This window comes from Artibeus jamaicensis, unplaced genomic scaffold (genome assembly GCF_021234435.1).
Source record: "Artibeus jamaicensis isolate MK-2021 breed Jamaican fruit bat unplaced genomic scaffold, CSHL_Jam_final contig_414, whole genome shotgun sequence".
Classification (NCBI taxonomy): domain Eukaryota; kingdom Metazoa; phylum Chordata; class Mammalia; order Chiroptera; family Phyllostomidae; genus Artibeus; species Artibeus jamaicensis.
The window spans coordinates 6095297-6122303 of NW_026521822.1; the positions used below are offsets into that span (position 1 = coordinate 6095297).

Genomic DNA, 27007 nt, shown 5'->3' on the forward strand with positions numbered 1-27007 from the left:
TTTGAAATAATCAAGTCAAAGATTGCTAAAGGAATTTAGGAGAGAGAACCTGGAAAAGAAGATAGAAGGTGTAGAGAAAGGATATGGATGACACGGCAGGGTCATCCTCAGTATCGTGGAATAACGTGCTTTTAAACCAATTACAAAGCACTACACAAATGCCATTACTCATTACTGGTAACACTGCACATAAAACTTTATGAGTAATAACTATTTCCTGGGTGAAAATTTAAGGAAGTAAGGTCTAAGGTTATAGAACTGGACTGTGTGCTGGAACAGGTGTATAGTAAGTCTAAAAGAGCTAAGGTTGTAGAATTTGCAAGCGTTGGTTGTATGCCAATATGTTCAGTTCCATAAGGTCTAATTTGAGTCTTTTTTAGAGTTTTAAATACAATGATGGGATATTTTTTCAAAGTTAATGTAATCAGTACCAGTGGCAGTAGTAGCAGTAATAATAATGACATCAAATACTCATACAGATAGCAGTATGTATGAGTCTCTATTCTAGAATTTTATATATATGAACTTATTAAATCCTTACAAGTGGGTGGGTATGTTATGAAGCAGCTACACTATTATCCTCATTTTACAGATGAGGAAGCCACAGAGTAGTAATCTACCTAAGTTAATATGTAATGAAAGTAAATGGAATGATTGCAAACACTCTAAGTGTTGACTTTACATTAGTACTATGTAATTATTTTCATATTATTTCCTCATTTTCATTAACATTTTAATTTCTGCTTTTAATCTCCTAAATTAATCTTTCCCTTATACAATATGATATATTAAAAGTATAAGTCCGGCCCTGGCTGGTGTAGCTCAGTGGATTGAGCACGGGCCTGCGAACCACACGATCGAGGTTCGATTCCCAGTCAGGCCACATGCCTGGGTTGCAGACCAGGTCCCTGCAGGCCAGTTCCCAGCAGGGGATGCACAAAAGGCAACCATACATTGATGTTTCTCTCCCTCTCTCCTTCCCTTCCCCTCTAAAGATAAATAAATAAAATATTTAAAAAAAAAAAAAGTATAAGTCCATCCTCAGCCCTGGCTGGTATAGCTCAGTAGATTGAGCATGGGCCTGTGAAGTGAAGGGTCAGGGTTTGATTCCCAGTCAGGGCACATGCCTGGGTTGCAGGCCAGGTCCCCAGTAGGGGACACATGAGAGGCAACCACATATTGATGTTCTCTTTCTCCTTCCCATCCCCTCTCTCCAAAAATAAAGAAATAAAATATTTAAAAAATAAAAAAAAATAAAGTATAAGTCCATCCTCAAACTTAAAAGGTAACGAAATGGTTAGCATTCTTAAAGCAACTACATATTAATTTATTGGTAAAATTAATTTCAGTAGTAAAGGGGTTATAACTAGGTATCTTATGATTTTTTTAATTTAATTTAGGAATAAGGATTATCAACCACTTACACACTGATCAATGGAACTCAAGGAACTCACAAATTATTTAAATGCCAAATTTTATGCATATGGGGCCTGCAGCTTTTGTTCTCAAAGGAATATGTGGGTACAAATAGGTTATGATCTGGTTATATAAGTGTTTTGTTTCTTCAGGAAAACTGAGACATTTAAACATGTTTGCTCCTACAGTCCTTAGTTTACTATGATAATCTCTACACTATATGATGAAAAGGAGATGTGAAAGAACTTGACAATAGTCTAAATAACCGCTAAGCTTTACATTTTGAAAAGACTTGTAAAAGTATTATGCTAAGTGAAATAAGCCAGGTGGTGAAAGACAAATACCGTATGATCTCACCTGTAAGTGGAACCTAATGAACAAAAGAAATAAGAGCAAAATAGATCCAGAGACATAGAAATAAAGAACAAACTGACAGTACCCAGAGGGGAGAAGGGAAGGGATAACGGGGGAAAGAAGGGGAAGGATCATCAAGGAACATGTATAAAGGACTCATGGACAAAGATAACTGGGGTAGGGGAGTGAGGGTGGAGAGGAGGACTAAATGTGGAAGGTGGGGGGTTGGTAGGGCAGGGGAGAGTGATAGGGGAAAAAATGGGGACAACTTTAATTGAACAATTAAAAACACAAATAGTTTATTTCAAACTGATAAAACTTTTAAAAAGATTTTATTTATTTATTTTTAGAGAGAGGGTAAAGGAGGGAGAAAGAGGGAGAGAAACATCATTGTGTGGTTTCTCTCATGTGACGCCCAATGGGGAACCCAGGCATGTGCCCTGCCTGGGTCAAACCAGTGGCCCTTTGGATCAAAGGCTGGCACGCAGTCCACTGAGCCACACCAGCCAGGGCCAAACTGATAAGCCTCTTGAAAAGAACAAGCACTGTTATATTTTATTTAATTTCAAAATAATTTCATTGTAGTTTTCTTACCAGTTAATGACTCTTTTGCATCATCATCTTTAGATTCTTTAGATTCATCTGTTTCTGTGCTGTCATAATCAAATGACTCATTAACTGGTTCACAGGGATGAACTGTCTGGTCTTCCATAACTTTAAGTAATAAGAAGATAAATATGTTTAAACAAGAAAAAATGAAATCTATGAATATCAATATATGCTCAGGAAAGGAAAATTGGAACATTAATCAAAATAAATTCCATATTCACAAATAAACACTAATTGGCAACAAACTTAGGGCATTATCTGTAAATGTTAGAGATTATAAAATTAAACTATCAAAATTACATTTTTATTAGAAGAAAAAATAACAAAAATTTTAGAGAATGAAATACAAGTCCAATTATAAGTTATAACCTATAAAAAGTTTTTTTGGGTACTTATTATCTATGTTACAATTAACTTTTAGTCTGCTATAAAAATTCTAAGAGTATATATATTAACATAAAAATTAAACTATAGGCAGAGCTTTTATAAACTCTTAAAATTAAATAGCTTTACCTTTTATTTTGTCTTTAAAAAAATACAAACTTTTTAAGTGTGTCCAGTCTGAGCAATACAAAAATTTCACTGTTTGCAATGAGAATGTTGCTAACTTCTTTAAAAGCCAATTTTGTTAACGTGTACCTTTTCCTGCTTCTTCAATGACCTGCCTCACTGCTTTCTTTAAACTGTTTGCCCGCATCATTATTTCCTTTGGTTTGACTGCTTTCTGGCAGGAAGGTTTTGTAGTGTCATCCAAGAGATGTTCCCTGCTTTCACATAAGGACTCTTCACTTGAAGATTCCACAGTATCTTCTTCTACAATGACAGAGCCAATGCCTGGGAAAACTTGAGCAGCCTGGGAATCTGTGTGCAAAGCCTGGAGCAGTTGGTCAAGCTTCTCATTTAGGACTGAACACTAAGAAAACAAAAAATGTCATAATGAATCTCCTTTAGTGGATTAAAAAAAAAAGGTAATTTAAATGAATGATTTCTGATATTAGAGGAAAAAAGTGATATACTAATGTTTACCATTAATTGGCTATTACATATTACTTTACATACCCATGGACTAAATAATTTATAATTTAAAAAACCACAATTATTATGGAAATTTATACTTCAGAAAGTATAAAATTTATAATGGTTCTGAAAGTATAAATTTATACTTCAGAACCATTCAGCCTCCATTTCATGGGTGAAAATCTTGGAATAGCTATTTTTCCTTAAAACAACAACAACAGCAACAACACAACAAACCCTTTACTATAAATGACCATTGGTCCTGGATGGTGTAACTCAATGGATTGAGTGTTGGCCTGTGACCAAAGGGTTGCAGGTTTGATTCCCAGTCAGGGCACCTGCCTGGGCAACTACACACTGATGTTTCTCTCCTTCTCTTTCTCCTTCCCTTCTCTCTCTAAAAATAAATAAATAAATACCTTAAAAAATAAAATGACCATTGTATGAGAATTTTATGTATTATAAAAAATTTGCTATGTATTATACAAAATATCACATAAGTACTTTTTTAAGGTAATCAACTTATGGCACCATCTTGGGCATTACAAGCTGCAGATCGAGGTTTGGTAAGCTCACCTTCAAAGCTTTGGTTTGCAAAGGAGTGAACAGTGCTTAAAGAATCATTGGCTCAAAGCAAGAGCAAAAAGGAAAATGCAAAAGCAATCAGCCCTTGTTTCTTTCTGCTTTCCTTGAATTCCTGGGGGCACAGAAACATTTAGGACTGAACCTCACTCTTTCATTCTCCATTTATTTGTCTTTGATGACAGGCCAAGACAAAGTTACAGCAGAAAATGTGGAAAAAAAGTGTCACTAAAATATTTGACAGAGGAAGCAAGCACATTCAATGGGCTAAAAACAGTTTATTCAGTAAATGGTGTTGGTAAATTTGGACAGATACATGCAGCAAAATGAAACTAGACCATCTTCTTCACAATACACAAAAAAATTCAAAATGGATTCAAAGGCTTAAATGTTAGACCCGAAAGCATAAAAATCCTAGAAGAAAACATAGGCAGTAAAATCTCAGACATTGCTTATAGCAATATTTTTGTAATATATGTCCTCAGGCAAAGGAAACAAAAGAAACCACAAACAGATGGGACTACCTACATCAAACTAAAAAATTCTGCACAGCAAAGGGAATCATCAACAATATAGACAATCCATGGAACGGGAGAATATATTCGCTGATATATCTGATAATGGGTTATTGTCCAAAGTTATAAAGAACTTACAAAACTCAACATCGAACCCCCCCACACCCTCCCCCAAATCAACCCATCAACAAAAACCAAACAATCTAATTAAAAAATGGGCAAAGGACCTGAATAGACACTTCTCCAAAGAGGACATACAGATGGCCAATAAACATATGAAAAGATGCTCAATATTAGTAATCATCAGAGAAATGCAAATTAAAACCACAATGACATATCACTTCACACCTGTCAGAATGGCTATCATCAATAAATCAATAAACAGTAAGTGCTGGCGAGGATGAGGAGAAAGGGGAACCCTTTTGCACTACTAGTGGGAATGCAGATTGGTGCAGCCACTGTGGAAAGGAGTATGGAGGTACCTCAAAAAACTAAAAATGGATCTTCCTTTCGACCCAGTGATCCCACTCCTGGGAATATATCTGAAGGAACCCAAAATAGTAATTCAGAAAAACATAAGCATCCCTATGCCCTTTGCATCATTATTTACAGTCACCAAAATATGGTAGGAGTCCAAGTGTCCATTAGTAAATGAGTGGATAAAACAACCATGATACATATACACAACAGAATTACTACTCAGCCATAAAAAAGCAACATAGATAGACCTGGAAAGCATTATGTTAAGTGAAATAAGGCAGTCAGGGAAAAATAAATACCATATGATTTCACTCATGTGTAGAATCTAATGAACAAAGTAAACATGCAAAACAGAGACAGAGTCACAGAGAGAAAGCAGGATGACCGCTTTGGGGTGGGGGTTTGGGGTAAAGGGATTGAGGAAAAAGGAAAAAGGACCCATGGACATAGATAACACGGGGGAGGATGATATAAGGGGGGGATAAAAGGTAATGGAAAAAATACAATTAGAAAACTGTCACTAGAGAGGGTTTCTGTTTTCTGAAGCTCTTCACAGAGCATAAAAACAAGAGAAAGGCTAAAAAGCTCAAATGTACATTTATTTGTATTTTCTTTTTCTTCCACTCAATTATCCCACCATCTACAGCATGAATTTCGGGGAGATCATTTTTTTGCAAGCCCAAGAGAGCCCAGTCTTGTAAAAATGCCTTGCTATGAACTCATGAGAACAAACACAGTAGCAGCTTTTAAGGTTCAGTAAACTACTCTCATTTTAGCCTCAGAAAACTCATGAAGGGGAAAGAAATCTATAAAAATAAAGATAAAAACAGAATGCTGAAAGGTACGGAGGACGGAAGTCTGGGGAACGTGAGGAACTGTACTCAGAGGGTGCCTGACTGGCCAATGAAACGGAAGGCCATTCGCTCTCCCCTGGAACCCTGTGCACCCAGCGTTCTCCCCCAGGGACCTATTGTACATTTCTTCTTCCAGGTGCCAATCCACTGGCACGGGAAGTTGTGTTATAAAATTCGGTTTGTCAGATGGTCTTCAGCAACATAGTTTTCCTACCCCTTAAAGGGTTACCCTAAAATACAATGTTTTTAAAACACTGTATGTGATTCAAAAGTAATTTTTCTCTTGATTTCTAATATTTTGGCAGGAAAACCACTTAATCATTTTAGCTATATAACAAATTCAATGCTAACACTGTCAATGAAATTATTCCACGCCCCCCACGCATCCTTACTTTACTGGCCACGGCATCAGCTACAACGGCGTTTTCCAAGGTTTTCTCATATGCCTTCTCTACTTTGGCAATGAAGTCCTTTACAGTTTCACACAGTATCCTTTGAAGAAAAATTTTACAGTTCAATACAGTCAGTAGGCTGATTTGTTCTCATTGATGAATATATTAGAAGTAAATACAACTAGGCAAACTCTCAAAATACTGGGACCATTTGTATATAAATCCATAATTCTATCTGCTGTTTGATACATTTTACAGAAGTTAAAACATTCTAAGTGATGGATACATGGAGAAACCTTGCTGTACATGATTTAAATAAATGCAATGTTAAAGTAATAACAAGCCACTGTTAAATATTCAAATTTTATCTTGATGAGTATTTTTAGATCCCATTTTAAAACATATCACCTCCTAAACACTATATAATCTCATAACAGGATAAATTTGTCACTTATGTTGCCACTGTCACTCCACTATTCATCCTAGTGGTGTCTTGATTTTACATGGTTCCTGAAAACAGGTTGTGTATTACGTTAACAATGTACCCATCACTAGAATTGTTATATTTTCTGTAAATTCATTCCTTTCCTTAAAGTAACACATAAGATTAATTTATTTTAGGTCTTGTTAGTGCCAGTGCATATGGTTTACTTCTTTAAATTACATTTTAAATTACATTTTGTTTCTTTGTAATAGACTGGAAGAAAAAAAAATGATCTGAAGCACTAACCAAATCTGTTTTTCAAAAGTCACTGGAGCTGGTGTTGAATTAAAAACAACAACTAAGAAGCAGAAAGGTATTGTATGATCAGCTTTTTGTAGCAAAGGCTAATATGAATTCTGAGAACAAAATGAGACTATTTAAAAATAATATGGACAACAATTGGTGATTGCGGGGGCACGTGGAGATGGCACAGGTGTGAGACAAATGGTAAAAAATACAGTAAAAAAAGAAAAAATATTTTTATCATTGGTATAGATAGAGGAATTTGAAGGAGGGGGGGAAAACAGATTCCAGTAATTTTTCTGGAATTTACACAATCTTCTTTGGTATGTGAGTAATGTAACGGTTAAGTTTCTAGATACTTACGTGTTATGAAATTGAGCCATTCAATAGCTGCAGGACTCTCTCTCTAAACCTTCACATTTATCATCAAGGAAATAAAGGTACTGTTCCTAACAGTTTTTGTTTTGTTCATTGTTCTTTGTCAACCATTTCTACATTTCACTTAGACAAAATGTAGTGTTCCCTAATCCTCAACCTTTTTGACTGGCCTTTTAAATTCAAATTTCTGCAGATAATATTTAGCTTATTGTTCATTGGAGATGCATTCATGTCCTTTTCATCAAGCTTTGTCTTCTTTTTTCATGTATACTACTTTTATGGAATTTATTGAAATATTAAAGCAAGCTATCATGGAATTTCTTCTTTGGCCCTGACTGACAGTTTCTCCAAGATATCTCACTTCTAGGGTAGGGAGACACTGACATTCCCTTCTGTTTATGTAACTCCAAAGTAGAAGTCTCTCTTGCCATAATTACAACAGTGTCTTGATGCAATTTAATTTTCTCTTGGGTTAATGAAGTTGTATATGCTGCAACACTGGGATAGTTACATTGCTGATATTCTACTAATTGCTAAGGAAAGAGCCCACTGGTCCATCCCTCCCAGAATGAAAGTGGGGCACGAGTGCCTTCCCCTAGCTGTGCTAGTCTGCTCAGGCAGATGGAGGCTGAAGGACAAAGGATGATTCTGTGTTGGGAGAAGGCTTGCCATATAAACCGAGGGAAGAATCAGAAGAAATGGTTTCTTACGGTCCATTAAGTTCCATATTCCAGAAGATATAGAATATTTATATTCTGATGGTATGAATTAACTTTTTATTATACTTAATAAATGTAGAATTCTTAAAATAGAAATAAATACACTTAAAACTAGCACAATTTTAAAGTCACACCAATTGGGAACTTACAAACTGGAGGAAAAAAACCCTTAAGATGTATTTTCTATAGTCATGCAAAAGGCATTCTTCAACTACTTTAATGCACAAAGACTTCCAGAAAATGTACAAATATCAAATGAATCAAAGTAAAATATGAATTTTTCCAATAGAGCTAAAAACATTTGAATCCCTAATTACATGTTTAATTAATGTTAGGACGATTTTGGTGAGCTATTTCAAGCATTTTGTCTTTAACTTTGTTTTCCTTCGAAGTTGAACAGTTAATGGTGTGTATCCCATATACAGTTGAAGCTGACAGTAATGCATATTTAGAATGCCTGATGATTTCTACCATCATCTCAGTTATATATGTGACCTATACTTCTTATCACTAGTAACAGTACCTTCATTCTTCAGTTTTCTCCTTATTTTTTAAAATAGGGGCAATGGACAACAAAACATGCAAATACTACACTACGATAAATATGGCAATGGTGCACAAATAATCATACTGGCAGGCAGGGGCTGTCCTATGAGAACCTGAAAAATTCACTTTTCACGTGATATAAAAAAATTTAAGTAAAAAATTAAAGGTGATTTAAAACAATAAAAAAATTTAAGTAAAAAATTAAAGGTGATTTAAAACAAACTCTATACAAACAAACCATAGCTACCTGTGTGCTCTGAGGAAAGATTCTAACAGCCACATACTTTACCTCATCTACTCAAGGAGGGGGTTGCTGAAATTATCTCTAAGGTAAATATCAAAACTAAAATTCTCTGGTTCTGTGACAATGGTTATTATTTTTTCTTGCCAGTTGATCCTTACTTTTGAAAACTTTTGTCCACAAAGATAATTCCCTCAGAAAAATTACTTTGCTTTTCATTTTTAATCAGGACACCTATGACTGCTAATTAGCACTATTGATTTTAGTGCTTATAATTCTCAGAAAGTAACTCACATTACACACTGAACTGACAAAATTGCAGTCAAAGATATTAACTGTTTTCTTAACCTACACATTATCTATGCTAATGGAACATAGCTTTTCCATGGGCATTTTCAACATTTAAAAAAGATAAACATAGCTTAGGCTACTGGGAATTATGACTTTATGAAATAAACATAAAAATATTTTCTGAGCATTAAAACAGTCTGCGCCTTAATGAATCATTCAAATGGTAGTAACAAAATAAGGGAGTTCTGCACTGGTGGTAGTTACAAGGATATGAATGTGTATTATTTTTCTAATTACTAAGTTGTGTCCTTATGATTTGGGCATTTCACTGCATATATATCATGCCTGAATAACAAAAATTCTTTTAAAGCACTGGGAAAATATTCAGATTTTACAAGTCTTAAAGAGACATATCACCCAAATACAATACATAAACCTTGTTTGTATTGTAAGTTGAACACATCAACTTACACATGTTGTTAAACACATGTTGAACACATGTGTTGAACACATGTTGTTAAAAACAAAAATAAAAACACTTTTGACCTGGCTGGTGTAGCTCAGTGGATTGAGCGCAGACCTGCGAACCAGACAATCGCGGTTTGATTCCCAGTCAGGGCACATGCCGGGGTTGCAGGCAGGTTCCCTGCAGGCCAGTTCCCAGCAGGGGATGCATGAAAGGCAACCATACATTGATGTTTCTCTCCCTCTCTCCTTCCCTTCCCCTCTAAAGATAAATAAATAAAATCTTTAAAAAAAACACTTTTGATATAACTGGGGGAAATGGACTGAGTAATACAGAATTATTAATGTTATATATATTTTAGAAAGATTATTAGACATAGATATTGAAAGTGGAATGAAACAATTTCTGAGGTTTGCTCAGGGATACTGTAGCAAAAGAAAGTGGGGAGTATGTGACAAACACTGATAAATGCTGAAGCCGAGTGAACAAGTACAGTGGGAAATCACTTTCTACTCTTATGTATGTCTGCAAATATCCATAATAAAATAAAATTAAAAATGTATAGAATTATAGGTATTATATGTTGTCCTCTCTTTTCTGTCTTGAATATCTTTTAAAATTTTAATCTGGGATTGTCAACACAGGGCAGCCAGGCAAGCCCATAGTACCAGTGAGTAATGAGAAGAGACCAGGGCTAAAACAGAAGCTGCTCAAAGGCAAATGATTTAGTCAGGGAGAAATCCAAAGCTAATGCTGAGAATGCAGCCTAGAAAAGGAGCCAGGTCAACGTCAAAAATTTTTTTTATCTAATCAAGAAAAACATGAGGTGATAATTTAATAATTTAATATAGCACTCTGTAGTTTATAAAACCTACTTATTTTTAAGCAATATTTTATTGATTATGCTGTTACAGCTGTGCCAATTTTTCTCCCCTTTAGTCCCCTCTGCCCTGCACCACCCTTCCCACAAACCCTCCCACCCCCTTAGTTCATGTCCATGGGTCATACATATAAGTTCCTTAGCTTCTCCACTTCCCCCTGCCTATTTTGTACCTACCATTTATGCTTCTTATTCCCTGAACCTTTCCCCTCATTATCCCCCTTCCCTCTCCTTGCTGATAACCCTCCATGTGATTTCTCCATTTCTGTGATTCTGTTCCTATTCTAGTGTTTGCTTAGTTTCTCCTTGTTTTTGTTTTAGGTTCAGTTGTTGAGAGTTGTGAGTTTGCTGTCATTTTACTGTTCATATTTTTGATCTGCTTTTTCTGAGATAAGTACCTTTAACATTTCATATAGTAGGGCTGGGTGACAATGAACTCCTTTAGTTTGACCTTATCTGGGAAGCACTTTATCTGCCCTTCCATTCTAAATGATAGCTTTGCTGGATAGAGTAATCTTGGATGTAGGTCCTTATCTTTCATGACTTTGAATACTTCTTTCCAGCCCTTTCTTGCCTGCAAAGTTTCTTTGCAGAAATCAGCTGATGGTCTTATGGGAACTCCTGTGTAGGTAACTGTCTCCTTTTCTCTTGCTGCTTTTAAGATTCTTTCCTTCTCTTTAATCTTAGGTGATGTAATTATGATGTGCCTTGGTGTGTTCTTCCTTGGGTCCGATTTCTTTGGGACTCTCTGAGCATCGTGGATGTCTATTTCCTTTGCTAGATTGGGGAGTTCTACTTCATTATATTTTCATATAAGTTTTCAATTTCTTGCTCTTCCTCTTCTCCTTCTGACATGCCTATGATTTGGTTGTTCGAACTTTCAAAGTTGTCCCAGAGGTTCCTAAGCCTCTCCTCATTTTTCTGAATTCTTGTTTAATCATTCCATTGTGACTGAATATTTATTTCTTCCTTCTGCTACAAATCATTGATTTGAGTCCAGGTTTCCTTCCCTTCACTGTTGTTGGTTCCCTGTATATATTTCTTTATTTCATTTTTTTGGAGTCTTCACTTTTTCATCTATTTTGCAACCATCCTCAACCATTTCTGTGAGCATCCTGATTACCAGTGTTTTTTTTTTAAAACTTTTTTATTGATTATGCCATTACATTTGTTCTATTCCCCCCTCCATTCCCCTCCACCCTGCATACCCCTCCCCCACCATTTCCCCCTTTAGTTCATGAACACGTGTCTCAAATTCTTTAGATTCTGTATTTCCCCTACTATTCTTACCCTCCCCCCATCTATTTTCTATCTACTGTCTATGCTACTTATTTTCTGTACCTTCTCCCCCCTTCTCCTTCTCCCACTCCCCTGTTGCTAACCTTCCATGTAATCTTCATTTCTATGGTTCACTCCTGATCTAGCTGTCCTCTTAGTTTGCTTTTGTTTTAGGTGTGGTTGTTGATAACTGTGAGTTTGCTGTCCTTTCACTGTTCATCTTTTTTATCTTCTTTTTCTTAGGTAAGTCCCTTTAACATTTCATATAATAAGGGCTTGGTGATGACGAACTCCTTGAATTTGGTCTTATCTGAGAAGCACTTTATCTGTCCTTCCATTCTAAATGAAAACTTTGCTGGATAGAGCAATCTTGGTTGTAGGTCTTTGGTTTTCATGACTTGGAATACCTCTTTCCAGCCCCTTCTTGCCTGTAAGGTCTCTTTTGAGAAATCAGCTGACAGTCTGATGGGAACTCCTTTGTAGGTCCCCTTTAGCTTTTGCTGCTTCTTGGATTCTCTCCTTCATTTTAATCTTGGCTAATATAATGATGATGTGCCTTGGTGTGTTTTTTCTTGGGTCCAACTTCTTTGGGACTCTCTGAGCTTCCTGGATTTCCTGGAAGTCTATTTCCTCTGCCAGAATGGGGAAATTCTCTATTATTTGTTCAAATAAGGTTTCCACTTGTGACTCTTCCCCTTCTGGTACCCCTATAATTCGAATGTTGGAACGTTTAAAGATGTCCTGGAGGTTCCTAAGCTTCTCTTCATTTTTTTGAATTCGTGTTTCTTCATTCTTTTCTGTTTGATCATTTTTTTCTTCCTTTTGGTCCACTCCATTGATTTGAGTCCCAATCTCCTTTCTATTACTATTGGTTTCCTTTGTATTACCATTCATTTCAATTAGTTTAGCTTCCATATGTTTCTCTAATTTGTGACTAAAATCAACCAGTTCTGTGAGGATCCTGATAGGAGGATCCAGTGTTTTGAACTGTGCATCTGAAAGATTGGCTATTTATTCATCGCTTAGATCGATCAGCTCTGGGGCTCTGAGTTGTTCTTGAGCCATTTTTGATCTGTTCGCGCCATTAAGTAAGCAGAGCAAAGCCTTAGTCGTTTACCAGGATGGGGCCACCCAGGTCGCTGGTTTGTGACGCTGTGTGTGGGGGCATAGTGAGAGAGGGAGCAATGGCGGTCCTCTCCGCTAGCCCAGTCCGTCCAGTCCCACCATTCCCCCCAGGCCTGTTTATCCGATCGGAATTGTGCCAGCCTGCTGCCACGGGCCTGCTCTCCTCTTCACTGGTTTATCTGCACGCAGATGCGCGACCGACCGCAGACAGCCTGCCACGCCTCTTCCCTGTGTGCTCCCGTAGCTAGCCCGCGATCTGCGCTTTCGGCTGCTTGCGCACCGCCCGTTCGGGGATTTTTTTTTTTTGCTAACCTGCTCCGCTGCTGGCTTCGCTCCTCTTACCGGTTTAGCTGAGCATTTCGTTGTCTTTGGACTCCGTATTGTCAATTTTCTGTGTGGCTTGGTTGTGTTTTTTGTTGTTAAAAATAGTCGTTCTTAGATTTGGTTGTGCACGGAAGCAAGGTAGTTCCACCTACACCTCCATCTTGGCGGAAGTCCCCTGATTACCAGTGTTTTGAAGGTTGCATCTTCATAGGTTGGCTATCTCTTCACTGCTCGGTTCTATTTTTGGAGCTTTGATCTGTTTTTTCGTTTGGGCCTTTTTTTTTTTTTTGTCTTGGCAAACCTGTGACATTGTAAGGAGTGGAGCCTTAGGAATCCATCAGAGCAGGGCAACCCACTTTGCTTCCTGGTGGAGCTGTATGTGAGGGAGGCGTCACAGAGGAAACAATGCTGCTTGCTCAGCTCTTCACACACCTTCAGTCACTTCTCCCACTACCCACAACCAAATTGGGCCCTTCTGGTACTAATTCCCAATTGTGTGGGTTTCTGTACATTCTAGGACCCTGTGGGTCTCTCCAACGAACTCCCCTGTGAGGTTGGGAGTTTCTCCTGCCGCCACAACACCCACAGCATTTTACAATCAGAGTTTTCCAGGCTTTCTTTACCGGTGCTTGCACCCTGGGTTGTGTAGTCTGACTTGCTCTCCAATTGTTCCTCCTGGTTTGTCTGCATGTGAATGTGGGACCACCCAGTCTTCCAGCCACTGCCTTGCTGTGTGTCCTCTCTATCCCGGCTGCCCATCTCTGCTGCCCCTACTAGTCTTGATGAATGTTTCTTCTTTAACTACTTGGTTGTCAGACTTCATACGGTTCAATTTTCTGGAAGTTCTGGTTGTTTTTTGGTTTTGAATATGTTGTTGTCCTTCTTTTGTTTGTGCAAGGAGGCAAAGTATATCTACCTACACCTCCATTGTGGCTGGAAGTTGAGCTCTAATTATTTTACTACTCAACTTAGTTCTCTTAACAATTCTGTGAGAGAGGAAGAATTGGTATTCCTTCCATTCTTAAACCTGATAAACAGGCATTAAGTCACAAAGCTAGCAAATGGTGGAGTTTCAACTAGGACCCCAGATTTAGTCCTACTTAGTGCAACACAGTGACTTAGGTTTTTAAGTTGTTTCACGAAAATATTTCAAAGTTTCCACAGATTCTTGATTTAAATTATTTAGATATAGAAAGTAATTTTAATGTCCAAATAGTCACTAGTGATATTGGAGACAAACATGTTAACTTTTACTGGTTTTGTGTAAATTCACTAGTGTTGTGCATGTCTTGGACTAAATCATCTTCTGTTATTTTTATTTAATTGAAGGAGAGTTTGTTTACCTAAATAAAATAAAATACAGAAGTATCTTAAAAGTGCATTATATATAAAATTGTCATCTATAACTATTGCTTAATTTTTCTCATAAATGACTAATAATTTAATCCTATCCAATTTTTTAATGCCAACAAAATAGAATTTTAATTATTTTTAACATTGAAATTCCACATATGTTTTTATTTAAAAAAAATTCCCACTGCTAAAAATGTGCTTCACAGGCTTTACATTTAAGAACACTAGGGAGAAAAAGGGGTTGCTGCTATAATGAGCTGTTTGCATCTGACAAAATTTTGTCACATTAATTCTATTTACTTAAAAATATGAGTAGATCTTAAAAGCTCTTATCACAAGAAAAAGAAATGTAACTGTGAGGTGATGGATGTTAACTAAATTTATTGTGGTAATAATTTTGCAATGTATACATATTTCAAAAATTACAGTGTATACCTAAAACTAATACAATGTCAATTATATTTTAATTCAGAAATTTAAAAAGAATATTTAGAATGTGTAGGAGTCAGTGATCAAACACATGACGGCTAACAGTGATGTTTTGCTGACCTCCAAACCACAAAATGTGACCAGATAAAATACTTAACTGTATTAAGAATAATTCTTTTATAACTTTATATACCATGAAAACGGTTCTATTTCGATTTGCTAGCTTTTCTATCAATGTCCTGTAAAGAAGCATTTGATTCATATGCAAAGGTGGTAAACATGACATGTCTTCCTTGAAGAAGTAATTTAGGAAGCACCGAAGGAAGTAGCTTTGGTGTAGGAATTTGGCCTAGGATGACAAAGTCAATAGGGAGTGCTGAGGTGTTGAACAAGCTGGAGATCTGCACATTTCACCATAAATCAAAACGATTCACTAAAAACACCCAACCAAACAACAACGTAACAACCACCAGCAGCACTGCCAGCACACGAACGGTGTCTGCAGCCCACCTGTGTGGACAACCAGTGTGCTTCCCCTGAGGGCCATTCAACTCTTTTCCTACTGCTCAGTCTTGTTTCCTATTTCTGGGCGTCATGGCATCAAAACTGATTGTCACTACATTTGCACTTTTATCACAAGCATATTTATTTATACCGATTTCTTTGACTTTTTTGTAAATTAAGTATATACTATATGAAAGTTTGTGTTTTTTTTCCTCCACCACTTTCCCACCCCCTTTCTTTCCCTCTTCCCCTTATTTTTCTTCTCTTTCTGCATGATGGTAATATTCCCTTGGTAAATCAGAGTCCTAAAGCATTCTTTTATTTTTGATTATCAGTTGAAAATTTCAGTTGCTTTCATCCGTTCATCTAGTTAACTTTCCAGTCTTTATAACTTCAGAGCAGCATACCTTAAAACTAAATTCTAAATTCCAGCCAGACAACATTTGGGATAATAAAATCAAGTAGCTTTGGCTCCATATACAGAATCAACTTAACTAAAAACGAGTAACTTCAAATTAAAATACAATCATGCAATTTAAACATGATAAGAAAAGTCCTTCTGAAAAAAACCTCATCATTGTTTTCCTTAACAGGTCCTAAATAGTAATGTCTATGGAAATAATAAATTATAATAAAATATATTTTCTGTAATTAATCATAAATACTTCTTAATTAAACAGGAACTTAGAGGAACTGAACTCTAAACATTTACTGCACCTCAACAAAAAATTCTTTTGAATTAAGCATTAAAAAATACCCCTGAATATTCTCCAATGTAAGGAAGATGCTAAAATATTATTTTAATATGAAAATTTAGTTTGTATAATTCTATAAGCTACTACAAAGACATTTTTTTGGAAAATAAGTCACAACCAGCTTTTCTTTCATCTTCACCATATAACGATTACTGACATCAGTCTGTAACTCACTTGGCAGATGATCTGACCACTGCATGTTCATCAGAATTAAGGATTTTTGTCAGATGAGCTGCAACTGAGTCTTCATAAATTGTCATCTGAAAAAAAATTTAAACTGCATTGTGTTACTATTGCTGGCAATTACATAACTCAGTTATTACTGCTTCAAAGATGGGATCCTTCGTGACACAGGACAATGGCTGCAAATAATATGTAACCAAGAGTCATTATACAAAATAGACAAATATTTTCTTCCTGTGAAAGCTTTTAGTTTCTGGAATTCTTTAATTTATACTCTTAGAAAAATCCAGAAAACCCCCTTTAAATTTTTTTAAATGTTAAAAGGCTGAATATATAAAGCATTCATAAAACTGAGTAAAAAAATGCTATGCAACCTAATAAGCATGGGACAAAGAGGAGAAATTTAAAGACACAGATATCCAAATGATCCATAAACAGATGAAAAGGTGTTCAACCTTATAAGCTACCTGGCAAATGTAAAGTAAAGCCACCATGGGATAACACTATGTATCTGCCAGAATAGCTAAAATAAAAACAACAACCAGAAAATGTCAATTACTAGCAAAAGCAATAGAACTCTTATATTCTCCTGGAGGAGCAATTGATACACATACTCTATAAAACTTTGGATAGTATCTATTAAAGTTGAACATATGCATAATACTGCAGGACCCAGCAATTCAACTTCCACATGTATGCACAAAAGAAATGCAGATTTCAGCAAATGTATATTCAGCAAAAGGCACATATTAGAATATTAACAGCAGCATTTACTCAATGGTAGAATGGATAATATATTATACAACAGTATATCTGTGCAATGGAAAACTAAAGGGCGATGAAAATGCATGATTTACAACTAAACTACAATATAGATGAATCACACAGAACACAATGTTGAGTGAAAGAATTCAGAACCAAAGGAGTACATACAAAATGATTCTATTTTACAAAGTACAAAAACAGGCAAAACTAATCAGTGCCGTTAGAAGCTGGGAGAATGGTTACTGGGGTGGTGAATGAAATGGGGCACAAGGAGGTCTCATGTGGTGCTGGCAATGCTACCCTGTGATCCGGTGTTGATTACATCTAGTTTGTGGAAACTCACCAAAATGAACATTTATGACAGTTATACTTTTCTGTATGCACAATTCAATAAGGTTTTTTAAAAATGCCGAATGCAGTGTCATACAAGCATGTAAATAAATACTTCTCTTAAATCACTAAATAATCAAATGCTAAAGAAGTCTCATATCACCTTTTTTATTGGATTCAAACTTTAACATTCTATTGAAAGAACACATCTTTCTAATAATGTAAATGTGTACAGTATTTAAACAGTTTCATATTGAGAGCCTTCCATCAAATGTTTGCTTCAAATACTCCATGTCGCAATTGCTCAAAAATTTCTTTATAAACCATCTGTTCTACTCAGGCCAGCCGCCTATACTCCTCTGCCTGACTCAGATATCCTTTCATCACTTTTTCACTAATCAGCATCAGTTTATTCAGACTTAGATGAAGATTCAATTACCCCCTGGCCCACTCGGTAAAGCCTTCTTGACTAGGTCCCCCAAAGGGACCTCATTCCTGATTAACATCCAGTTCCACCAGTGGCTAATCAGTATGTTGTTACTCTTTTAAATTTCTATCTTACTTTTTTCAAAGACAAACCACATATGGAAAAAAATTTTACATGAAAGAAAGGTGGGAAAAAGTAAAAAAAGAAAATATTTTTCCAGAAAGATTAGTTTTATTTCTTTTTCCTATAGGATACATTGTCATAAAACCTAAGGAAGTAGAAAAAAAGTATTATAAACTATCATTAATTCCATTTGAATTTACATTAAAAAACCCAGTGTTTTGCCCTGACTAGGGTGGCTTAGTGGGTTGGGTGTTGCCCTGCAAACCCAAAAGGTCACTGAATTTCCAGTCAGGGCACATGCCCGGGGTTGCAGGTCAGTTCCCCAGCTCTGGGCATGCAAGAGGCAATGGACTGATGTTTTTCTCCCTGTCTTTCTCCCTCCTTTCCCCTTTCTCTAAAAAATAAATAAAATACTTTTTAAAACCAAGTTTTTGTCCATTAAAAATAAACAGAAGCAAAAAATACAATTTCTTCCAGAGGAAAACAAAATAACTTCTGTGTCCAAGGATAAAATTATTGATACCACTTACTAACCTATTATGTAGTCATTTAGTTAAGTCACAAAGATAAGGTAATAACAGTAGTTAACCCTTTTTAATTGTGTATCAAGCACTGTGGTTAAGCACTATGTATATATGTATCCCATTACGTGTCCTTTTCCACAGCCAAGGAATGTGAGGCTCAGGTGAGCTGAGTGATTTGCCCAAGACTCCAATTAATGAAGAGCAGACAAGCTAAGGGCTGGTTCTGAGGCTTTTCCCACCATATTGCCCCTGCCTCTGCCCCCACCAAGTCCTGGTCTTTGCTTAACTGTATTTGTTAAATATAAGTATTATCATTTCTCAAGTGTATCATTTATAACAGCCTCCTTATTGAGCTTTCTAAGTCTCTCCTGCTTGTTTTAAAACCATTCTCTAGTTTACAGCACAATATTAAAAAAAAAAAATCTGATCACACTCCTGCTTCAGTGTCTCAGTGTATCCCTCCTACTTTCTAGATAATGTCAAAACCCTTCAGCTAACAAGGAAAACCTTCCCTAATTCCCAGGACTCTCCAAGATCTGGCCCTCCTTTCCTCTCTGTCCTGTTTTTTGATGCTCTTTCCTTGCCCTGCATGTTCTAACTCTACAGAATTACTTGTAGGGCCATAAATTTACCAAAGCATTCATTATCATGCTCTATGTAATACTCTTTTTCAAATGGCTCATCTCTACTTTTCTTCTTTTGTGCTGAAAACCAAGTTTACGCACAACTCTCTCTGTAAAGACTTCAATGAACTTGCCAGGCCAAGAAGCCTCTCTTCTGAGCAACCATTATAACCTGAAAATAACCTAAACACTAGTGATCATTTCCTTGTCTGTCCCTCCCACTATAGCAGAGATTCCCAAACTTCCTGAGTTTGTGGTATCCTTAATGTCTGAACAATTTTGTCATACTGTCCTTAGGCCAAAAGAAATACCTAACGGTAGTTAACTCTAAACAATAAGTATTTATGTCTTAACAATTTATTAACTTTAAAAATAATATATATACATTAGAAGAAAAAATCTGATTGCATTCTTAAAAAACTAACTGTAAGCCTGTTGGCACTGTATATATATGAAACCTTGGAATCAGATTGGCCAATGACGTTCTCCTTTCCTATTCCACATAAATTTCTGCGTGGTATTTGCTTTTTACCACAGTAAGTACTAAAAACCCAGATTCATGATAATATGTCATCAAAAGGAATGTAGGGTAGCCTAATGTTTAAACCGTGCGCTACCTCAAGCTAGTAGTTTGCCAAGCATCCAACAGATGCTGAGTATTACCAGGTGTTTTTTTAATTTAAAAAGATCACTGTGGTGCCCTGAGGCACCCAGTTTGGGAACCACACTCTAAGCTGACCGAAGCTAGAGGGTCTTTCATTTCCAGTCCCAGGTATCAGCACTCAATCTTGTTAAATGAATAAAAGAGAATAAAGTTATAATTTCTTAGCATGCTACTACCAAGCACCTAGAAAACCAACAGAATTGAGGGGAGAGAACTTTTATTATTCTATCAAAGTAAATTAAAAATAAATAGGAAGAATTCTGTTTCCATATTTTTAAGGCCATTCTTTCCTGCCTTCAGGGAGATGACTGAGGTTCAGCAGTTCTCACTTCCTCTTTGATCAGCCTGGCATTAATAAACAAGCATCTATTGACTTACCAGACTTGTACAACTGGGATACGATATAGAAGAGACTAAAAATATGACTCCTGCATCAAAAAGTTTTTAATCCAATTGGAAAGCAGTAAGAATCTGGCTTTGAAGAAATAGGCAAGGTCACAGGGCTTTGACACCAAGATACCCATTTTTCCAAAAGGGATTGATCTTTTGATCAAAATTTAACAAGAATGTTGTTATTCTGCCAGTCACAGTGGTAGGTGACAATACACTGGTGAGTGAATAATACACACTTGCCTGACCTTTACAGCATGATAGTACCAAGATAATGGAAAGTGAACAGGACTATGGAACCGCAGAGGAAGAACACAGTGGAGGACTTGAGAGACAGGGATGGCTGCTTGGAGTGAGTGATACCTAAGCTGAGACCCAAGGTAGGAACGAGTGAACTAATAAGCAGAGGCCAATGGAGGGATACAAATTTGTTTGCAAAGGTTTAGAGGAAAAAACATGATGGGCATGGGACTTGTATGTTACATGCAAACAATAAATTTTCTAATACCGAGTATTAAATAACAGAATCAATCTTAATGAAGGAAATCAGGAAATTACTCTTTTTACAATGTTTAAAAGTACAACAGCAAACAGAATTACTTAATTATGGCCATAAAGAATTAATTGACAAAACTCACAATTCTTTAAGCTCTGTAATTCTATGATGCCAGCAGAATGCTGGCAGAAAGATAAGTAGGAAGGATCAACAACCTTTTTGTACTTCTAAGAAAAACAAAAATATAATTTCGCAATCAGGAATAAGGGAACCCAAAGTGAATGTTTTATTTCCTGTAAAGGAAGGTGCAGCTTACTTCTATCATAGTTTTCAAGGCAAAAAGTCATACAGTGACTGGTCAGAGTGATGTAGAACATTGATTTAACCTGTAATCTTAAGGCATTCTATCCTTTTGTTGTGAAATATTTTAATAAGAAACCAAAACAAATAAAGGCTCATTCAAAACCCTTTTATATTAAAGAAGAGGTTTCTTCCATGTAGCTATAATTGTACCTCATATTTAGTGACCATATATATGTGGTAAAAGCAAACTGTCAACCTTTTTTTTTAATACTAGGAAATAGACATCTCTGAAGTAAGTAGAGCAAAAAAATTGCCCTTTTGTCTCTTTGGAGAGAAAAATAACGTTTACAAAAAATATTATTAAGAAAAAGACTAGTTCCTACAAAACATGTATTATGTTTATAGTTGGATAAAATAATATTACAGTCCTGGTTGCATGGCTCAGTTGTAGTACCATTCTATACACTGAAAGGTTGCTGGTTTGATTCTCCACCAGAGCATATACCTAGGTTGTGGGTTCAATTCCCAGTGAGGGCACATGTGGGAGGCAACTGATCAATGTTTCATCCTTACATGGATGTCTTACTCTTTCTCAGTCCCCCTGCCCCTTCCTCTCTCTCAAAAATCAACGGGAACATGTCCTCAAGTAGGGAAACAAATAAACAAGTGAATAAAATAACATTGTAAATGAAAATGCTGCTGGAAATCAAATAGTAAATATATTAATCTTTAATAGTAATTATCTCTGGGTGGCAAGACTTAAGATTTTTACTTTCTTTTTCATATAATTTTTATTTTCAAATTTTTTAGAAGCAGTTTTTGCTACCTTTATATTAGAAAAAGCTTTTCAAAATTCAATTTGCTTCTTTAAGAGCCCCATGTTCCTAGTTACTATGTCTTTCCTTAGTTTTGACAAAATCATAATTTTCTTAATCACAAAACAAAGATTTCAAATGTAATAAACAGATTGATTTTCCCTGAGCAAAAAATAAGCTATCATAGATCAAATAATCTTAGTGAGTCAGAAATAATCCTTTGAAAACTTGGTTCTGTTTTAAATCTCCAGTGCTTTGAGGTTTAATCAGAATGCTTAATCTTTAAGAAGTCTAAAAACTGTACTTATTAGTGGTCTATAGCAGGGATGGAATAAAGTGCACTGTTTTCTTTCTTATTTTGATCAACAGGCTTAACCTGTAGACCTGTTCAGATGAACCCTCAACAAAGCAGGCAAAGCAGGATAAAATTACATAATATTCTGGCCAAAACTATCAGTGTGTTTGGAGATTTTAAGAGCCAGGGGCTAACCCTTAATAATCACACAGGTGCTCATGGGTGAAGCAAAAGATGAGGAAATGCTGACAGGAACTTGCCATCAGCTGACATTCCCTGGAACCCTGTTGGTTAGAGGAAGCAGACAGGTGCAGTATTTGAGAAAAAATATCAGGGGAGATTGAAGGGGAATGCACATGCCTGGTGTTTTGCACACACCCATGAGCATATTTAATCCTCACAATATGGTCATTTCACTCTACAGATGAGGTAACCAATGCCTACGAAGGCGAGAGACGTGGCTAAACTCTCACTCCCAGTGTGGTGGTCACGGAAGGACTCTAACCTAGGTCGTAAGGACTCAGTGCTCTGGGGGACAGGACTATAAGTAGTCAATAAGACCATACTCAAGCCAATAAAACATAAAATTAAGTAAACATGCTACTGTGTCTTACAAGCTTTCTTATTTGTTCAAGATATTCACTCCATCTTCAAATGGTAAATAGGTAAAGGGTTAAAGGCTTACATAAAATTCTTCAGATGCGTCTGGAGGTTCTGGAAGTAGAGAAGCCTTTGGTGGCAATTTGAGTTCATAGGTCATTATACTCCACCTGAAGGGAGAAACATCTTTGGTCTAAAATTCCTTTAAAATTTAATAAACTGATTTTGTTCTCACCTCATATACAAAAATATGCACATATATTTATGAACTATGCCTTACTGTATCTAAAACAACCAAAAAGGATTGAATGTAAAATGTACTTGAAAAATTAAAAAGTGAAATAAATAAAACAACCAAATACAAGACAGATAAAATTTGGTAATTTCATAAAATGCTAAATTTATAAGTTATGATTTCCATATCTTACCAATTCTGTTACGAGTGACTTCAAAAAATTTTTAAGGCCATGACCAAGGTAAGAAATGCATGTACCTAACATTTCCCCTTCTTCACCAGATGCAATGCACTGATTTTTCTATTCTTGTCTGTTTTACTTCTAAAATGATGCTCATTGTATTTTACTAACTAGATTATAAAGTTACTAATGGATCATAACACAAAGTTCTAAAACAACATCCTAGAAAAATAAATGCTTACTACCTATAAAAAACACATCACACTCCATGTTACAACCAGAATGTCAAGTCAGCTTACACATACATGAAGTGAAAATCAGCTAATTATCCCTTAAGTTAAGAATGGGATGAGAGAAAAATACTATTAGAAGTAACCGAAGCCAATTTATTTCAATTAGCTATAAATATTAATTTCAAACCTAACATTGAATCATTTGGTGTTACAGAAAAGCAATCAACTCCCGATAAATCCAGTTGTGTATTTAAAATAACAATTTCAAATTCTGTGAGAACAATTGTGTATGCTGTCTATAACAGGATGTGAAATAAAGATTTTACAAAGACACAAAGCATAATAAAAGTAGTACTACCATAACACATAAATTTTAAGAAAAGCATTTCACAACTGAAACCAGAACCAATAGGAAAATTCCAAGATTAGCATTGGTATTCAAATAAGCTTAGTGCATCATTCAGACTAGTAAGTTTTTGCACAAAAATACAAATTCCCAGAAAATTCTGCAAAAGACATATATTTTAGGATGTATTAACTGAGTAGTTACATACAGGTCTATTCGACTCTTAACAGGAATGTACTACAAAGAAATATATACTTGATCATGAAAAGCCATTCATTCATCCATCATCCATCCATCCACCCACCCATCCACCATCCATCCATCCATCCATGCAAAGAGATTTCAACATCTCAATGTGATAAGATACTATTCCTGAGTCTGGAAATACCACAGTTTGTAAGACTTCCCTAAGGAACCTTATATTCTAATGCAGAAAATAGATATAATACAAGCCATCCTTGAAAATATCTGAATAGGGAGAAATACAATTGAAAACATGCAAAGTCAAGTTCCTTATAGCTGGAAATACTCTGGTCAAAGGAGAGTTAAAGAAATGGGACAGAAATTCATCAATGTCTTTAATTCTTTGTACCTTCCATGCTGCACCTCCACCCTTGATGGGAAATGATTGGGGTCGAAGAAACAGGAGAAAGCGGCAGTATGAGTCAGAAATGGACGCATGTTGGTACTAGCTAAACAGTTAGGGGCCAGAAGGTAAGGATCCATCTGGTGTATATGTGCATTAAAGAGGAGAGCGTACACTGCTGAGGAAAGACCTGGGGAACTAGAGTCTGGATTTCAGTTTAGAGTGCCAGTTCTACCACTTACTAGCTATGCGATGTTGATAAGATAAATACCTCCCAATTCTCTTTATCTGTAAGATGGAGATTATTATAGTAGTAGCTATCAACTGAGCAGTGATGATTAAGCGAGATGATACTCTATCTAGTAAATACTCTCTCTACCTAAATTTATTATCTAGTAAAGGCACTGCAAGTGCCAGGCAGACAAAAATCTAGTCATTCTTACTCTAGTGTTCCCACAAGCCTTTTCATCTCTGTAAGATAGTCACAATAATGCTTTTTATTAGCTATCCTACTGTGTTGTTTTGAGGATCAAACCAATTGGTATATATATGAAAAAGTACAAAATTTGGAATATTATTAAACAGAGATATTTTCACATGGTCGTTACAAACAGTATTCTTAAGTCAGTAATGAAAAGCCAGGAACATCTTCCATCACCTTATATTTGACCCCTCTTTATCCACATGGTAATGGAAGATGATTTGACTTTGGGTGGTGGGTATACAATGCAATACAGAGATCATTTATCATAGAAATGAACACTTGAAACCTATACAATCTCATTTACCAATGTCACCCTAATAAACTTTAAAAGAATCAATTAGAAAATATTTTTTAAAGCCATAAACAAAATAGTTTTATGTTTCTAATAATGGTCTTTTTTTTAAAGTTAAGAAATCTAATAGGTTTTTTTTAAAATTCCCTTTTATTACTTTTTTTCTTCTTATGTTTTTTGTAGATCTGTATCAAGAAGTTTCACCATGGAGACACAATTTCTCTGGCCACTCCCTGGAGAAGATAATTTTTATTGCACAAAGGGAAAAGAAAACACAGGGTAGAGGAAATGCCTAGCAGTATTTCCTAGGATGAAATGAGAATGTGGTATTTGAATTTGCACAGAGCCTTTTAAAATACCTTGTGTGGTTTGGTGAGCACAGAATTGGGTAATTGTCTGAGAAGCCACCTTTTGGCTCTTTTAAAGACTGAAAGTTGAATTTACTTCATGTACCCAAACTACTGGGGTGGCTGGGATATCCCTCTCACTGACATTAGATGAATATCTAACTACTATGCTGTACATTTGAAACTAATATAATGTTGACTGCCAACTGTAAATTTAATAATTTTTTTCAAAAGAGTATTTGGGATAAACTTAGATAAATGCTCTACAACCCAGCTCTCTTATTTTTTTCATAGTTTAATATTTTATTGTTTATACTATTACAGTTGCCGTAATTTCCTCCCCTTGTCCTCCATTCACCCAACCCACCCCCCACTTTCACAGTCAATCTATGTCCATGGGTCTTTCACATACGTTCTTTGACTAATCCCTTCACCTTCTTTCAACCAGCTCTTTTTAAATATTCTGCCAGCAAAAAAAAATCAACCATTACAACATTACCTTAATGACAGGCAAGGTTACAGTTAATTAGGTTATAGTTCATTTGAGGTTAATTACATTTTAGAATGGTGGCTCCCTGATGAGATTTTGTTATTTTGGGGAAGAGTTCCACAGATGGCTAATTCTATCAAAGTTGTTTTGATTCATGTTAACTCAAGTTTATAATATTTTGATATTTGTCTTCTACTTATGGCCTGGTAAGGTGGGGGTGTAGGTCGTTTCTGGTTACTGAGTCCTGTTGCTCCCCATACCCCAAATCGAACCCCCTCCAGAATACTCAGGGCACACATTGTGATTTCTTCCTTATATGTGGGGCATTCAGAGAGAAAGCAGTGAAGAGTTGTGGACAAGGACGCAACAAGACACAGGGATAGCTCCTTCAGGCAAAGCTGTCTTCCTAATACTTCCCATCTGTGGAGAAGGATTATCTTTTTAATTGTTTTATTTATTTATTGTTATAGGGTAATCTTTTTAAGCATTTACTGTATTTTGCCATGTATGATGAGTACTTTTTTGTCCACATTTTTAAAGGAAAAATAAGGATGCTACATGTGTGTAATGACTACATACCATGGGTATAATAATCCATGTATAATGCACACAAAACCATAGGTGAATATTATACACAGAAAAATGGGTATAATTCATTATGGGTAATTCAAAATGGGTATACCCAAAGAACTACTATGGGTAGTTCTTTGTTGATTTAACTCATACTTCACAGGTATAATTACGAAGAGATATTGTAAGAAATCTAAACTTTATACGTCTTTTTCTGCTTTAATGAAACCATAGGTGATATGCATGAAAAGCACCACCCCTCAAGTTAACTATTTAAGATTTCTCCTGCACTGAATAACAATTAAAAGTAGTTAGTACCAACACAGCCTCCTATCTTTAAAATAACGGGTTTTTATACTACTTTTCTCAGTTTTTGTTACAACTAACTCACTCAAAAAATATATATCTATTGAGTGTCTACTCTCTGCTGGGTACAACTCTACACCTCAGGGGTGACAGAGCAGACAAGA

At 35.9% G+C, this 27007-nt stretch overlaps 1 protein-coding gene across 15 annotated transcripts in view; it reads right to left on the bottom strand.

Annotated features, from left to right (window-relative positions):
- The window catches only part of DGKH (diacylglycerol kinase eta), a 215304-nt gene that overhangs the window by 56634 nt on the left and 131663 nt on the right, over window positions 1-27007 (bottom strand). For all 15 annotated transcript variants that reach the window (XM_053665422.1, XM_053665419.1, XM_037131674.2 and 12 more), the window contains 5 exons: window positions 22859-22943; window positions 16410-16495; window positions 6220-6319; window positions 3019-3292; window positions 2365-2484 (listed from right to left, as the gene is read on the bottom strand). In XM_053665422.1, coding sequence (XP_053521397.1) covers window positions 2365-2484; window positions 3019-3292; window positions 6220-6319; window positions 16410-16495; window positions 22859-22943 — 665 coding nt within the window. The remainder of the gene's footprint in view (window positions 1-2364; window positions 2485-3018; window positions 3293-6219; window positions 6320-16409; window positions 16496-22858; window positions 22944-27007) is intronic.